Source organism: Salarias fasciatus, chromosome 7, assembly GCF_902148845.1.
Source record: "Salarias fasciatus chromosome 7, fSalaFa1.1, whole genome shotgun sequence".
NCBI lineage: Eukaryota > Metazoa > Chordata > Actinopteri > Blenniiformes > Blenniidae > Salarias > Salarias fasciatus.
The window spans coordinates 21,861,441-21,879,156 of record NC_043751.1 but is presented as its reverse complement, the minus strand read 5'-3'; the positions used below and the strand labels follow the sequence as shown (position 1 = coordinate 21,879,156).

General features: G+C 42.2%; 2 protein-coding genes across 2 annotated transcripts in view; both read left to right on the top strand.

The window, feature by feature from the left end:
* Positions 1-4,055, top strand: part of fa2h (fatty acid 2-hydroxylase) — a 29,116-nt gene extending 25,061 nt beyond the window's left edge. The window contains exons 3-7 of the mRNA XM_030097059.1: positions 1,220-1,362; positions 1,526-1,626; positions 2,371-2,543; positions 2,630-2,882; positions 3,165-4,055. Coding sequence (XP_029952919.1) covers positions 1,220-1,362; positions 1,526-1,626; positions 2,371-2,543; positions 2,630-2,882; positions 3,165-3,232 — 738 coding nt within the window. The 3' untranslated portion in view covers positions 3,233-4,055. The remainder of the gene's footprint in view (positions 1-1,219; positions 1,363-1,525; positions 1,627-2,370; positions 2,544-2,629; positions 2,883-3,164) is intronic.
* Positions 4,056-7,087: 3,032 nt separating this feature from the next.
* On the top strand, positions 7,088-17,697 carry ano10b (anoctamin 10b). Its single transcript, XM_030095409.1, has 16 exons — positions 7,088-7,210; positions 7,332-7,393; positions 9,434-9,690; positions 10,065-10,238; positions 10,321-10,458; positions 11,131-11,247; positions 11,421-11,537; positions 12,549-12,887; positions 12,963-13,145; positions 13,237-13,292; positions 13,389-13,463; positions 13,891-14,055; positions 14,136-14,327; positions 14,408-14,545; positions 15,188-15,304; positions 15,387-17,697. Exons 3-16 carry the CDS (start codon positions 9,444-9,446, stop codon positions 15,408-15,410), a joined length of 2,082 nt encoding a protein of 693 aa, XP_029951269.1. The 5' UTR covers positions 7,088-7,210; positions 7,332-7,393; positions 9,434-9,443; the 3' UTR covers positions 15,411-17,697.
* The last annotated feature ends 19 nt before the right edge of the window (positions 17,698-17,716 follow it).

The following is a 17,716-nucleotide window of genomic DNA, read 5'->3' as shown; positions in this document are numbered from 1 at the left end:
AGATCTGTGTGAAACCCGAAGGGACGATACTCCCCGTTCAGGTGCCGCCTTCAGCAGGGAGCTGTAAAAGTGCTGGTTATAACCTTATAAAAGTCTCTCTGGCCTTTGAACACATTAGAAACCTTTTTTTGATTGCTGAAATAAATTTGATTTGACAGAAGAGGACCTGCAGAAAGTCACGCACACAATGGGTACAACAAAATCTTTTAGCTTGGTTCACAGAACAACGCACTTAACCAGGTCTGAAAAAAATCCAGTGATTAATACACAGCAAACTGACTTTCTGCATCTGTGGTGTGATCAGGAGAATGTGGGTTGGTGTACCTTGTGGTGTTCGATGGAAGTGTGTGCGGTCAGGTAGTAGTCGTTAGTCTGAGGCTTCATGTAAAAGACAGAGAGGTGGATGCAGCTCTGGATCGAGGACCGCAAGAACCGGCCAGGCATGAAGAGCAGCGGAAACCAGTACTCATCCCCCTCAAGCAATTCACAGTTCCCACACACACACACACACACACACACACACACACACACACACACACACACACACACACACACACACACACTGCTGTCTGCACTGAAAGATGTTTGTTTTGATATTCATAGCAACAAAAAGAGAAAACATTCAAAAATTATATTTTATGAATTTTTTTTTCTTTTTTTTAGGAAAATGTCACATTCATGAGGCTAAATTTATTAACACAAAAACCTTCAATTATTTCATTTGAAAAGGAAATAATATATTAAAAACTATGAGTGACTCAAATCAGAGGAAAGCTGCTGAAAGTCATCGGTTGTGTCATTTTCTTTATATTATTTCAATGAAACTCCCACTAGCTGCTGTGTTCTTGTATGTTTGTGTTGTTTTGTTTTCTTGTAATGTTTCCTGTAAAGTAATTTGAAAAAAAGTAAAATGAAAAGCCTGCTGGTGCAGAGACTTCCTGGGTGGAGCCTCCTGCTGCTGCCTGCTGCCCCCTGCTGGACGGAGGACATACTCTCTCATGGTTTTAAGGATTGTGTTTTGTGGTTTCAGGACTCTTTATTTTCATACCAGTAAATCCTTTATCATGTAATGGAACAGAATTGCTAAACTGCAAAACTAAACGCTGTTCTGAATAACAGAATTTCCTTCTTCAGTGTGATTCTATGAGTGCAGATAACAGGGATGCAAGGGCTTGATTTTGTTGCTCTAAGTAGTCTCTCCTGTGCTTGGGATGCGCAGGATTTGGTGGACTGGAGGAAGCCCCTGGCCTGGCAGGTGGGACACCTCGGAGAGAAGTACGACGCGTGGGTCCACCAGCCGGTGGACCGGCCCATCAGGCTGTTTGGAAACCCCCTAATGGAGGCTGGAACCAAAACCTCCTGGTGAGAGTTTTGTCTAATTCATTTAAAAACAGCCGTCCGCCTTGTCTGGCTGCAGATGCAGGCCATGTTTCAGAATCCAATAAGTGAGCAGTAATTATTTCAATGACACATTTTCTATTTTGGTGGGTTGCAATAAAACCTGCTTCGTGATTCCATGTTTCAGGTACTGGGTCCCTGTGGTTTGGCTCCCCATTGTCTTTTACTACAGCTGGTACTGCTACACCACCCTGGCACAGGACACCACCCGGATAGTCTTCACCCAAGGTGAGACATGGAGGATTTCTGTCATCAGTATTTGAAAAGGAGAGTCCATTAAAAAAAAAATAAAAAAAAAACCCAGACATTTGTGAAATGTGAAGTACAGATACTTTAGTATCATCACGTGCTTACAACTTCATGGAGCTTAAATGTGTCTGCAACCTGTCTTATAATGAGATTCAGTCAGGATTTATGTAAGTTATATAAGTAAACTGGAACTGCTAATAGCTATTTTAGGTTGACTGAAAACCTCCTGCTTCAATTTTTATTATTCATACATCCTGGTACTTAAATTGATTATTCTGTAGCTATAAATGGAGAGTTGTTTTCTCTCTTTCTGTCTGTTTTGCTGTTTTAGTGGTTCAACATGTGATTTAGTGTATCACTTCTATTGAAATGTCGCCCCCTGCTGGACAGATGGAAGTTATTTCAGCAGTTGAAGTTACATCACTGAACGCCGAGCCCATCCTCTATATGCTTCCAGTTTTATTTGCATGGTGACATTTGCATTTGAAAATATTTGTCACATTTCCATATTAAATGCATCAATCAGCCGATGCGACCGGAGAGTAAAGATGTTTCTCCACAACCAGGATTTAATTGAAATCTTCCTCAATTTAATTCCATTCTTATTTAATCCATCATTAGGACGATTTAAACTAAACACAGTTATTGCATGTTTAATAATACACACTGTCTTTATCTCCGTGTGTGTGTGTGTGTGTGTGTGTGTGTGCGTGTGTCTCTCAGACTTCTCCATTCCTGTCCATAAGTACTGGTTCCCGGTTCTCTTCCTGCTGGGCTGGTTCTTGTGGTCCTTCATCGAGTACTGCATCCACCGCTTTGTCTTCCACATGAAACCCCCGGCTCATAACTACTACCTCATCACCATACACTTCCTCCTGCACGGGCAGCACCACAAGGTACAGAACCCCCCCAAAAAACTCAAAACACACATTTCAGGTAAGTTCCCGCCTGTCAGTCCGTCACGCCTGTGTCTCCTCCCCAGTCTCCGTTTGACGGCTCTCGGCTGGTCTTCCCGCCCGGCCTGGCCTCTTTAGTGGTGGGAGCGTTCTACGCCATCCTCCAGTACCTCCTCCCGGACATCATCGGGACGTGCGTGTTCGTGGGGGGCCTTTGCGGCTACGTGGTGTACGACATGATCCACTACTACCTGCACTACGGCTCGCCCAAGAGGGGCTCGTACATGTACAGCCTGAAGGCCTACCACGTCAAACACCACTTCGAGCACCAGCGGGCAGGTGAGCTGCAGCCGGCTGGGCTGAAACACACACAGAACGTTGCTTCCGCTTTATGCATTTCAATTATTTTAGCTGTTTTGGGTTAATTTTCCTTTTTCAGCCTTTCTCATGGTTTCATACATATTAGCATTTTTAGCTGTTTAAGCTGTTCTAGTAATTTTCACCAATTTTAGAGCATTTTCAGCCAGGATATAAAATTACTACAATTCTCCAGTGAGGCCCTCTGACCTCTGCCGTGCCGTGCATGCACCTGATGTGTCCGGTGTTTGTGTTTGTCTGCAGGATTTGGGATCACCACCACGTTCTGGGATCACCCCTTTAACACAGTCATCCCCGATGAGAAATTTTAACGTAGAAACGGCTCTCCTGAAGGGCCGCAGGACTTCTCAGCAACCCTTCCCTCTGCAACCAGCTCTCATGCAATAACCACACACACACACACACACACACACACTCTGCAGCCTGCACTCTGTTTTTTTTGTTTTCCACTGTGATTGTTTCTGCATATTTTCAGGGCCTCTTGGTGCCATTTTTAATAAGCTGTGCTTCTTATCAACTGTCATCATCACACACAACATTTATGATACAGACAAGGACACACACACACACACACACACACACACACATAATGTAAGGATTTGCACATCTGTGTGCTTTGATTGTCGTCGTTTCTCTCTATTTGAAGGATTCACAGCAGAAAAAGCTTCCAAATAATTGCTTTAACTCTCAAATGCAAATGAACGTTCAGACACGCAAAAGTGTGACGATCGAGAGTAAAGAAAGTGTGAGATGGTCGGTGTAAGTGGACGATGTGTGGAGAGGGAACAGGTGAAAGAAAGTGTGCGTGCACGTGCGTGTGTGTGTGTGTGTGTGAATGAGAGTGAGCCTCCCAATCGTGATCTCACTGGTGAACCAACTCAGGAAGAATCCACATCTTTTCCCTCCTCCGCTGCTGCTTCCTCTCTTCCTCCCTCAGTCACTCTTTGTTTTTCGTGTTATTTTGCTCTGCTGCTGCACCACGTTCCCTCCGCCACGTCTCGTCTCACTGTAGTTGTAATTCTTTGGCCAGCTGTGAAGAGGAAAAAACAAAAACAAAACAAAAACAAACGAAAAACGTTCCGACATGCCGAAGATCCGTTTTCCACATTTAATTTATTAATTATCAGGCTAAAAGCTGCGGCAGAGAGATTTTACTGTAGTCTGTTCATGTTCATGCAATGTACTGTTAATGAGTTCTAAATGCTTGAAACCACTGTGGAGATATATTTTTGCACGTCTGTTGTAATATGTAGTGTTTTATCGCCTTGTTTCCTCGAGAATGATACAACAAAGATGTAAAAAAAAGTAAACAAAAAAACATATTTTGTAAGATGATTTGTACAGAAGAGAAGATCCTTTAATGTGTTCCTAATATAAAAAGAAGAGAATGGTGGTGAATGCATCGGTGGATGGATACTGTGTGTGTGGATGCATTGGGAGTGTTGTCATGGCGACAGAGGGACGGAGACGGAGGCATGAAGCCACGCTGTCAGGTTTCCCGCTGTGGGGGATCTCGGACTCAAAGGTCGCAGGGTTTTGGATGGAATCCCTAAATCCAGGGTCAGTCTCACTGAGGGGCCTGTGTCCATGTCAAGAAAACAGCCTGCAGCAGAACCATCAGATGCGGTGCTTCTTACCCCAAAAATGACATGTGGTCAATGAATTGAGGAAAACGAGTGATATTAAAGAAAATTAGCTGAACAAGTCAAAGCTAAATCAGCAGTGAATTGGCTGATTTTGTTGCTTCAAACACACTTTTAACTGCCTTAACGTGAGGGATGAAAAAGAAAAAAGAATTAGGTTCATAAGACAACATCGCTTCTACAATAATGTTAAACTAGCATATTGCAGGTGGGAGTTTTTATATATCTTGAATAAAAAATACTGATTATCGAACATGCAACCCAAATGTAGTACTTTCCATGAAACAAACAGTGTCCAGCGTGAGTTTAGAGCCGATTAGATGAAAGGTGACAGGTGTGTTTTAGTCAGATTTTAAGAAAATCTATTTGATGAAGTGAACAGCTTTCTTGAAGAAATGTGAATTTTAGCTGAAACCATCTGACCAAAACGGACTTGAAGCTAACTTTTGAACAGGCCGTTCAAAATAAATCAGTAAAAAGAGCTTTACATCTAGAAATAAAACGGCATGGATGGAAACCTTTAAATGTTGCTGGTCTTGGTTTGCTTGTGTGGACATGGGCTCCTTGGTTCCACCCCCCAGGACCCCTGCCCGGCGTCCTTTGGGCCTGCGGATCCCCGCAGGATGACGATGGTTCCTCCATCTGACTGGACAGCAGGAGGCCCGGACTGCGACTGGTGGATCCTCACAGCATCTCCTCTCCCCTCCTGATAATTTCAGCTCAAATGGAATTGGAATCCTTCACGTGGAAAAACTAGAGAGAACTTAAAACTACTGCGCATTTTACAGCGGCTGCTCGAGCTTGAGGAAACGCCACCGCTTGCGATGTTCAATCTAACTTTCTTGCATGTTCGTAAAGCAATAATGATCTGGAAAAGTGATGAGAGGGCTGTGTGATGGGAGCCTGTTCTGACCCCCCCAGGGAGGTCGAGCAGAGGTCAAACGGGGGCTTTCAGGGTTGAGTTGAACCTGATTCATCACCGAATACCACAAACATCCAAATCATAGAAAACATCTCCGATAATGAATGTTAAAAGCATCATGAAGCATTGATTTGACTTTGATATTTTTTTTCCAGAAAGAAACAACCAAAATGTATTTTTGATGATGATGGGGTGAAAAAAACACTGAGTGTAATAATCCAAAGTGATTGTTTGTCGACTGCTTGTCAGTGAAATGAGTTCCATGTTGGAGTAAATGACACAAGTCGTATTTATGTGATGAGAAAAATTTTGATTATGACACATCCACTTTCCCTCGTGCTAAATTCCGCAGCAGGAAGAAGAAAAACAACCAATATTTCCCCAAATCTGTTTACTTTAATGTCTTTAAACTTGTATTTTGGAATTTTAAATGTCTATGCAAATGAATTTGTAAATAAATGTCTGTATATTTCTGATTTCGTTTTTCTTTTATGACTGGAGGCTTTATGTGGACATATTGACATGTGACGCAGCTGGCAAGGCTTTCATTTCCTCACTCAGAGGCATGATTTTCTTAACCATTTACTCTATGATTTTGATTGAAACTAACTTTTCCAATTGAACATTGTTGTTTTCAGCACACAAGATGAAATCCGTATTTAAATGAGATTAACCTGAATAACAAAATCCTTAATCGAAATGCAAAAGTGTTTGAAAGTTAAGTTAAACACAAAGTAAATATTTCTGAATAAAAAGTTTTATTTGATAAAACTTGAAATTTACAAATAAGGATGGAAGATGGCAAAATTATTTAAATAATTGATTTAATTGATGAAAAGTCGGACAAAACTCAAGACCGAAAAATCAACTTTTGGGAATCAAGTTGGGACAATCCAGATCTCTTATTGATACAAATAGGAGGTAGGATTGAGAAAAAAATAAAATAAGATATGGGTCTGAAATGACTGAAGCCTTTATGTGGAAAATATCCACATATGATTACTACCAGATTTATCTTGTCTCAGTATGTAACCACCATAGGTTATGACATCTATAGAACAGGTGAACAGTTTTTGAAGACATTCAGTGAGAATTTTATCACACTTAGATTATTTTTTAATTCCAAGTTGTGGAAAAAGGATGTCATTTCAATCAGTGTTGCATTTTCAAACTGCTGTTTATTACATATGAATTACACTTACTTTTGCATCAGAGTGACTCTAAAATGTCACAAACATAAGAAAAAGTTATTGAATTATTTTATAACAACACCCATGTGCTGAAATCCTCCATTTCTGAATATTTCTTCAATGTATTTTTCAAATCTTGAATGATCAAATCTACTTTAGAAATAGAAAAATAGAACAAAAGAGAAGATAATGTTTTTTTTTTTTACTTATTGTATAATTGGTTTTATTTCTTTTAATTTATTTCTTTCCTGTTATTTCTCAGTGTGTTTTGTGTGAGTTTGAATCCAGACGGAGCGTTGGGGTGTGTGATAACGCTGTGAGGCAGCGGCCGTCGGCAGTAGGACCCTGAGCTGCTGCTGCTGCTGCATCATAAAACACACTGCTGGCAGGAAGGAGGAGCTTGAATAGGAACTAAACAGCCCTCCACGCCCTGCAGTCTCGCTCTCTCTCTGGGAAGTTTCACTGCATTCCTACCACACACACACAAACACATGTATGCATAGAGATCTGGGAGGAACCCCACACTGAGGCTGGGTAAGTGTCTGGATAGACTGAGAATGTGCTCTTCCATGGTTCTTTAGAAGGTAGACTGTTGCCTTCACGGTCCTATGTGTGGGTGTGTGTGGGTGTGTGTGTGTGTGTGTGTGCTGAGCAGGAGTTTGGAGGGGGCCTGCAGTCGGACGGGACACCCAAGGTTCATCATCAACGCCCTGCCAGGTGTTGTATTTCCTGCCTCATCCTGTCTTTCTTTACCCCGAGAGCCTCGTTTCCTTGACCTTTCTGAGGACGGCTCCGGAGGAAGAGACGCCCACTTCTGCCTCAGCCTCACTTCAACCTCTGTGCAGCTAAAACTGAAGCCGGTTCTAGTCAGTCTGAACCCATTTACGACAGTTTCCTACCACCGTTGACAGTGGACTGAAATTTAAAGGAGCAGAAGCAAACTGTTTGACGAAGTTCAGCACTTAGATGGAAACACTGCACATTCGGCCACACATGTAACTGTGCAGGCCAGCATAGAGCTGATTGAGGTTCTTACAGAGTGAGATAACAGAGCAGAAAGAGACAAGAAATGACCAGGCACTTGAATACAGACACTTTACAAAATTCATATAAAACAAAACACAAACAAACAGTCATACAATACAACAACATTCCTGCTTGTATTTGAAAAATAAATGAAAATCGACAAAAGGAACTTTGGCTTAACTTTCTCACAGCATATCTGAACCGGATGAGCTCCTTTAAGTTAAATATTGTTCCTCTTTTGGTTTGACCAGTCAAAAATGATCCTAATACGAGTTAACAGATTATTCCTGTTTTAGTTGAGCTAGTTTCGTTAACTCTCTTTTACTCTTTCAAAGGTGAAATAATATTGGAATGTACAGAAAAACATAAATCATTATCTAGAATTACGGAACAATACAACATCAAATTAACTCAAATTCATTTATGAAGCACTTTAAAAACAACCACAGCAGGAACAAAGTGCTGCACAGAGGCAGCCATGACAACCTAAAAGTATAAAGTACGAGCAGTAAAACAATAAAAACACAATAAACACAATGAAATGGCAACAATGAAAGCAGAAGCAGAGTCTCAAGCCAAAGATTGTGAGAATTGGGCTAATAATTAGTTTTAAAAATAGACAGTCAAGGGGCTTGTCTGACGCGCAGTGGCAGATTAATCCACTGCTTAGAAACGATGACAGAAAAAGCTCTGTCCCCTCCGCCTCCATCTGGACCTTGATACCTCCAGGAGCAGCCGATCAGCTGACCCGAGGCGCCAATCAGAATCCAATATCACGATTTCAGATTCAGGTCAAAATGTTTCTTAACTAAACTGTAGATTTCTAAATGTAATTCCCTTTATTCAGTGTGTCGTCTCAAAAATCTAGTTTTGTTTTCAAATCAGTTTGAAAAAAATGAGAAAATGGATGTAAATGTTTTAATATTCCTACTGCTACGTTTCCTGTAGATCCATCCTGCAGCAGTCATTTCATATGAACGGTGAAACAGTTTCTAAACACATGGTCCATCTAATGTGCCGTGCTCTCCATTCAGACCCATCATGGCAGCGTAATGTGACTGCTTCATTATAACTCATTCGTAACACATGCTGGAGCAGAAATATTGCTCTCACTCTTCTTATTCTTCATATCAGTTACACCAGTTTTAAGTTACACAAATTTTAAATCAATGTGAATCAATCATTTTTTTATTTCACACACATTTATACATTTTAATCATTAATCTAAACACTCGAATAATGATGTATCTGTATATTTTGATATGAAATGCTACATTTCCTGATAATAAAAACAAATGAGATCATTATTTACTGTGGCTTACACAGCCCACTGTGTCGCCATGCTGTAAAAGTGCAATTGTTTGCAGGAATGGAAACTGAGGCTGCATGCTGCCACTTAGCTAAAGGTCTGGTGCATAAGAGGGGGTTCATTGTGGGAGTTGTGAGCATGCAAAGCACAGACTCTGGCTTCTTCTCAAGCAAAGAATTTTATGAATAATCTGCTTGTAAAATCTTTCTCATAAAAGCTTTCAGTGTTTTATGTTGTCAACCTTTTTCAGTTTTTAGAAAGAATGACAGAAAGAGCATACTTTAATAATATCTTTGGGGAAATGACTTATCTGTATTTAATGCATCTTATTCACAGTCAACCGCCTGTCAAGTATGTCTGAAAGTGGCCAAACGTTTTCTTTTGAATCTCTCTCCTCGATCTCCTCGTCTTGCTGTTTCCAGTCCCTCCACGATGAAGGCCGGCGAGGATGAGGGAGGGCCTGTGTGCTGGAAGGGGTCGGAGGTCAAACCTGCAGGGGGATCTCTGCTGAGCAGACTGAGCGCCACGGTCTCGGCCCCCGGCTGGAGCAAAGTCAGCTGCCCCTGCTGCATGTCCGAGCGGGTGGAGCCCCTGGTGATGGTGCAGCTGAGGGCCGATGTCGGCCCCGAGACCAAGCGGTGGCTCCTCAGGCTGATCGGAGCCTCTCAGAAAGACGGAGGTGAGGGGAAACCCTGATACTGTGGAGCTCAAGTTCCATCTGTAAATACAGTCCATAGCTGCAAAGCTAAAACCATGTAGCTGAAACATTTTAAAATGTTTCTCCTGTGGATCATCTGAAGAATTTAGAAACATTTGCATTGGTACTGAGCATGAATGAAGGTTATTTAAAGAAACACATTGTTTCTTCTATGCAGACGACACTCTCCATTACTTCCTTCATCGTGGGACACAGTGTAGCCACAACAAAGCATTTTATTTTTACACCTAGATCATATCAGAATCTCAATCTTTTGTTTCTTTATCACGCCCGGCCGTGCATGAAAGAGATTTCTCTCATTCAAAGAGTTGCTTCCTTCACTGTCTGTCCTGAAGGCGCTGGGTTACTGGCTCATCCGGGCGAAGACGCCACTGGAGACATCATCGTGGTCTCGGCCCCTCGCTGCACGTTACTCCGAGCGACTGAGGAGCTGGGGCTTTGCAAAACCTACCAGAATGGAGAGATGGAGGCTTTTTCTTACAATGACAGGGACAACTTTAAAGATTCAGGTAATTTAGAGGAATTTTAAACGGATATGTTGCTCGTTCGGTGTTTATGTTGATGTTTATCTGTGTGGCCGTGATGCGACAGAGAACATGGAGGAGTTCCTGACGCTGGCGGAGCGGCAGTACATGGTGAAGTACGAGCTGGACGGCCTGCGAGCGCAGAGGGACCTGAGGATACCCGGCCTGCCCGACAGCTGCACGCTGCACAAACGGGACAATATCTGTGAGTCCAGCAAACAGGAAGCGCACGAGCTGGTGAATCATTTACTTTTAGGACAATCCTCCAGTGTCTGCTTTAGAAGCTACACAAACCGAGCAGCTGAAGATCACCACACAAAAATATAAAGCCTGGATTGTACTATTATTAACTCCTATTTTAATTTTTGCCTAAAAACTTCCCAGAAAAAGACAGTGTTTGTTTTCTTTTCTCACTTACGTCTTAGAGAAACAAGTAGCCCTTACTGATGTAATTAGTGTAATGTTTCGTGAATCTCAGCAATAAATCTAAAGCCTATTTCTCTGGTGCTTTAAAAGCAACATGCATTTGTGGGACGAGCAGAAGAGCTAAATATGTTTTTAACTCAAGAAAAATAGATTGTTAAAGAGCTTTTCTGTGTGTTTGACTTGCTTTCTTGGTTGATAAAACTTGATCCCAGACTGTGGAGATGCGGAGATACCAGATGAGGGATTACAGGATTTCATCTCATTTGATGGAACACAATGAAACACAAGAGAATAGAAATTTCATAAATGCAAAAAAGTTGAATAAGTATCAGTGATCATTAAGTTTTCAATTCAATAACGATTGATATCTATTGTATCAAATACACACAATTTTGTGTGTACGTGTGCATGTGCATGTGCATGTGACAGTCATAGCCGTGTGTCGTTGCAGGGCAGAAGCTCGGGTCGGTTGGTGTGATCGTGGACACGTTTCCTCTCCACAACACCGGTCAGCTGACGGATCTCAGTAAAGCCTGGTACTCAGGGAACCAGCTGGCTCAGCCGCTTGGTGGGTGGAAACAGCACACACACAGACACACATACACACAGACACACACACACACACACACACACACACACACACACACACACACACACACACACACACACACACACACACACTGTAAATGGTTTTGTCTGTGTTAAATACGCACTAACATCTTTGTGTTTGAACTGGTCCAGATTCAGTCAACAGGTATTTCGGGAGCTCAGTGGCTTTCTACTTCAGCTTCCTTGATTTCTACACCTGGTCGCTGCTCCCTCCTGCTCTGCTGGGCCTTCTGATCACGTACTTTTCAGGTGACTGTGCAGAGGTATCACTACTTTTTATCATATGTTGCAGGCTCGCCATCACACATGTATCAGAGGACGCTCTACCTCAGTTTTAAATCTTTGTATCAACTACTAATTTAGTTGCTGAATTTTTAATTTATTTCCCAAAATGGCCTTCCTTGCAACACTCATAGTTAGTCACTGTGATGTGTTGATTTTAACATAAAAGACATTATTTAAACACACAATTCTAAAAATGCACGTAACACTTCCATGATTTCTTCTCAAAATCTGCATGCTAAATACCAGTCATATGAATTTCTCATTTCTTTCCTTGCACCATCTAACCAGGTCTCAACGGTAAACACAGATAATTGATTTTGGTGAAAAGTTTAAGAGCCTAGAATTATTCAAAGCAGCAGAAATCCAGGTGCTGCATCATGTCGTGTCTGAAATTCTAATTTGACCCATATTCTCTAGAGTGTAAGTGTCATTATCATGTGATTATGATGATGTGATGTGATTATTATTCGGTCAAAGCATAACATGATATGTTTCAGAAGTTCATAGTCTCATTCCATAAAAATCAACAGACTTTTTACAAACTGCCAATCTGGAAAGTCTACAAAAAAATCTGAAGTCTAAATCTCTGTTCTTATATAACAGCCTACGTTTTCAGAGTGGCTTTATATACATTTTTTTCTTTTAATTTTTCTGTGTTGCTTTTTTTTTTAGCAGCACTTTCTTGATTTGTCAATCAAATACAGCTGCAATAGATTTTTTTGTGTTTTTTTTTTTTTTGTGGGACTGTAGCAGCATTCAGTTGTCATACAGTGACTTCTACTGGTCCTAGATGGTATTACCAGTATATTTTGAGATAGAAGTTGCTTCCTAAATGAAGGTCACCTGACCAGTCAAATATTTAAGTATGACTCTGGTAAACACCAGAAACATCAACATGTCAGATCAGGGACCTTGGAATCATGTAAGATATGAATTCCAAATTCAAACTCACGTTTATATTCCTTCTGTCCTCAGCTTCGGTGCAGAAGGAGGTGGTGGAGTCGGTCTCGGGCTCGCAGGGCTCTGGCGATCAGGACGACTCCGGACCGGGGGTCAGCGGCCACATGCTGCAGGCCGTCTTCAGCATGCTCTGGTCCACCGTGTTCATGGAGCTGTGGAAGCGCCGGAGCGCCTCCCTCTCGTATCGCTGGGGGACGCTTCATCTGGCCGAGCGCTTCGCCGAGCCACGACCGGGTTTCCACGGCGACCTGGGTGTCAACCCGGTGACGGGCCGCGTGGAGCCGCTGTTCCCCGAATGGCAGCGGGACCTGCGAATGGCCGTGGTGTCGGTGCCGGTGGTGGGGCTGTTCCTAGGTAGGGCTAGAAATACGGATTTCTAAAGACACATGAAGATCAAGTCCTTCCACAAGTGTGTGACTCCTCTTACAGGACTGGTGGTGTTTGGGATGACGGGGTTCTACTGGGGGGAGGCCTTGGCGCAGCAGCTCACTGAAGACTGGGGCTCCCTGCTGTCTCAGACTTTGCTCTTCCTGCCGTCAATCCTTCACATCGTCTACACCAACATGCTGGCAACTGCTTACAGGAAAGTGGCCCAATTTCTGACCGAATTTGGTGAGTAGAACTCAAAACAGTTCATTAATGCAGTGATTTTTAACGCTTATCTTCCGTTTGAAGCCAATGAACTCTAAATGTGTCCCTTCAGAGAACCACAGAGAGGAGTCAGCCTTCCAAAACCACCTGACGGCCAAAGTCTTGGTGGTTAGTTCCTGCTCCCTTCTTGTCTTTTAGCCTCTTTCGCTCATCCTCTAAACCTCGTAGTCTCTTTTGACCTGTTATTTTTCCTTCATTCCTTAGTTCACGTTCTTCAACTACTTCGCAGTACTCTTCCACATCGCTTTCTTCAAGCAGGACGTCCCGCTGCTTCGCAAGGTACCACCTCTCACCATTTCAAGCACAAGATGATCTACTGAATCACTGTAGCTTAAAAAAAAGTTGAAAGTGAAAAACACTCTACTTTTAATGTGCTTATACCAAAGTTAGTCATCCAACCATTCATTCGGTCTTGTAGCAGTACTTTCAACCACTAGATGGTCTCATGAGTCACTGTAGCTTCATAAACGGCCTTCGGACTTCTGATTATCTCTCAAATATGCGTAGTAGAGGAGGGCGATCTACTGAAGACACTTAGACAGTGAATGGACTTCACCTTTCCCATGTAGGTTTGCATTGTCACATTGCTCTACACAGTGATGAAGCTCATTGGTCACCCTGACTTAGAAAATAGAGATCATCATGAGAAAACCAAACAAGTCCTTTGAAAATCACACATTCATTGTCCTTCTCCGTGTGCCTGCAGCGACTGTCGTCTTTGCTGATCATTACTCAGCTGATAAACCAGGTGACGGAGGTGGTCATACCTTTCCTGGTGGACAGATTCATCAGTGCGCCCCACAGGACGGAGAGAGAAGACGACCCACAGGAGGACAAGTTCAGGAACCAGGGCAAGCTGCCTCCTTTTCCTGTGAGTGGACAGTCCTCTTGAGTAAGACCCATGATAAGTTAAAGATGGTGGCGCAAAGATGGCTCCTTCTTTCCTCGCAGGGTCTCTTTGGAGAATACATCGAGCTCCTGGTGCAGTTTGGCTACTTGAGCCTTTTCTCCTGCGTCTTCCCCCTGACGGCCGTGCTGCTGCTCCTCAACAACCTGACCGAGATCCGATCGGACGCCTACAAGATCTGCAAACTCTTCCGCAAGCCCTTCTGTCCCCCCGTTGCGAACATGGGCGTGTGGCAGGTCAGCAGGAAACACAGTCGGGACGAGACGCAGCCTGTCCGGTATGAATGAACGGTTTGAGCCATTGTGCTGCGTTCCAGATCGCCTTCGAGGTCCTGAGTTTCGTCTCCGTCGTGTCGAACTGCTGGCTGCTGCTGCTGTCGCCACAGCTCCAGAGGATGGGTGAGGAGGGCGGGATGAGCGGCACAAACCTGCTGCTGGCGGCTGTCCTTGTGGAGGTAAGAGGGACTGGTGTGTTCGCCATCGTGAGCATGGAACATCGAACGTTTCCTCCAAGATTACACAAAATATCGAGAGTTTATATAAGCCTTCAGGGTGGACCATAGGTCAAAAACAACAAACAACCCAACTAAAATAACAGGCCTTGTGAGGAAATGTGAAGGAAAAAAATCCTTTTCTAAAATTGGTCTACAAAACAGAAGGTAACTCAGATTTTTTTAAAGGTAGTATAAAAAAAATTAAAAAAAAATCTTCTGAGACACAAAATCATTAGACCACATGTCCTGTTCATATAGTTTTGAGCAAAGTTAAGAAGGAAAGAGTTGATCTGGATCAGCTGACCGGAGCCTCTAATGCTCTTTCATGCCCTCGCTGTTGATTCTGCCTCTGGTCGGGGAGCCTCAGGTGATCCGGCGTCCCTGTGACCCAGTCACTACACAGAGCTGCTGGATTTACTGACTTCCTCAGCTCGCTCTCCATGATTTTTTTCTGCAGACTGTATTATGACATTCTTTTTTTTTTTTTGTCATCTGTACCTTACATTTCAGTTTGTAACAGATCAGAGAGTCATTACTTGCACACTTCAGATTCTCCCATCGATTGTTTGAATCTCTGACGTGTTGATTTCCCTGTGTTTGCAGCATGTGCTGATTTTCATCAAGATCATCATGTCCGTGCTGATCCCTGATGAACCGGACTGGATCAGGAAAAAGAGGGAGCACATCGAGTACTCGTCCATGCAGGCCCTGAGACAGCAGGTTCGCCTCGCCTCAACTCTTTCTTTTCATTTACATCCTGCTTCTTTCTTTTTGTGAGAGAACTCCTGTTTCTTTTTTCCAGAAGCTGCACACAGAAGAATCCTAATTCCAAGGCGTTGAGGCGCTAGCTTTGTGTCATCGTGCAAACCCGAGAGGAGAAAAAGTCCCGTGCTGCTCACCACTCTGCTTCTGGGAACCTTTAAAGTATTCTTGCTACTGTTCTCACTATTTAACTCAATGCTTCTGCAGTGCAACCACATGTTACACCAACACTGCAGCAGCAGTTAACAAGTGTTGATGCTTTCAGGGAATGTAGGAAGCCCTTTTTAAACAGTATTTGATGATCAAGGAAGATTTCCTGCAGTGTACAATCAGTATGCAGTCAGGGATGAAGACAACCTTGGAATGTATGTGAGTGAGGAGGCCAAAGAATACCTTGATTTATGGTGTGTTTCTGCTGGTGTGTGCTGCCACCTGGTGTTAAACTACAGCGATTATTCAGGATCGATTACAGGAAAAAAACAGCTTTAAAAGGTGTTTTATGTGATTACCATGTGATTAGATTATAAGCAAAACGAGTCATGATGTGACCGACAAGACTTTATTGCGATGTGCTCTTAATTACTATCAAAATGACCACGTTTCCCAGCTGTCCTCAGACCGTTCTGTCTCGCAGTACCAGTTTGGACCACAAGGTGGAGTGTTGAGTCACTCAGAGGCGTAGCAGTGGGACCAGTTAACTAAAGCTTTTACACTGTGATGTTGTTTCCTGATAAACAACTAAAACCCCAAAAAGAGCTGAAACTCAATGAAGTGACTCAACAGCGCCACCCACTTTACAACTGAGGCATTATTCAAACTTCACATTGTGACCCTTTAAAACCATTTGTGACGCAGGTAAAGTTAAATGCATTTTCGATATATTGTAGACTAAAAATTATGATTTGCATCGTACTTTTCACCAAGATCACAGTCAGAACACAAAAAAATAATCTAAAGTCAAATCTTCTGAAGACAGGCCTAAATTTTAAAAGAAATATTACAGTTAGAATTGAAAAAAAAAAAAAAAAAAACTTTTAAAATAACCTGAAGCACTTTAACATGTTAGGAGCTTGAACTCCATTATACTTTAAATTTAATGACCTATTAGATAATTCAAGGAATTTAACAGGCAGATCTTTTTTTTTAGACCAATTATATCTGGCCATAAAAAACAAATTAAAAACAGAATGTGTATATATTGATATGGTGCCAGCTGAGCCCAGTGTTGAGTCCGTATTGATTCAATAAGTATCAAACAAATATAGTTATATACTTTACTGTATACCAAACTGTTAAATGCTGAAATCGCCTGGTTTCCAAGAGAAAGAATAAGAGAGATGTTGGATATAATCTACACACAAAAAGTAGGGAAATTAATCCAGTTTTCTCATTGTTTTAGGATTTTTATCTTATACCAGTGGAAACATGTATATGAAGATAACATTAAGCTGATGTGGTAAAAGACACAAGCTTTTTTAAATCATAGGAATAAACAGACAAACAAACAAACTCACTGAAGTGAATTGGGGCCAAAAAACTGAACACAAACTAACTTTTATCGAATAATAGAAAGTACATAACAAATACTAACGTCTTCACATGAAAACGGATGAGAAACTGCATGGAAGCATTGATGTTTTGGTAAAATCCTGCACATTTAAAGAGAAACAGAGTTTCAAATGATATCACATTTATCCCCAAGGAAAAAATAATCAAAACACAAGTGTCCTAGTTTTTTCTGTTCGTTTGGTGAGACTGTTTGTCCTGATATGAACACGTGGAAGGTGTATTTTGTGTCAGATGTCAGTTTGTGTTGGAAACATTTAGAAAGGATTGAGTCTAAGGGAAGACGGGGGATCAGATTCTTCAGGTGTGGAGCTGGTTTTTTTTAATCTCCTGACAAGAGAAACCAAAGAATGTCCTTAATGGTTTCAATTGTGCCTTTTTTTAATTATTGTGTGTGAGTTTGAATTGACCCTCCAATGCTGAGTTTACCATTTCTCCCTCCGCCTGTGATGTATTTATTTCTTACATAAGTTATTTTTCTTAGAAGTAGGGAGATTCTCCAGCCACCAGGGGGCGTCACACACTTTGACATCTGTCTGCACTCCAGCTGTTTCATGTTCTCTGCTGGATGCAGGGCAGCTGATTCAGCAGCAAAGGTACAGATTGATGTGGAAGCGTCATTCACTGACCTATGACCTCTGAGTGCGTGTGTGTGTGTGTTTGTGTACGTGTGTGGAAATGTGTGTTTTGTGTTTGTTTGAGAAGTGGTAATGAAGATGCTTCTGTTGACAATCAGGTGCTTGGATCAGGATTTGAAGCAGACATAAATAAACTCACAGAATCAATCTGGATGTTGGTTTTTAT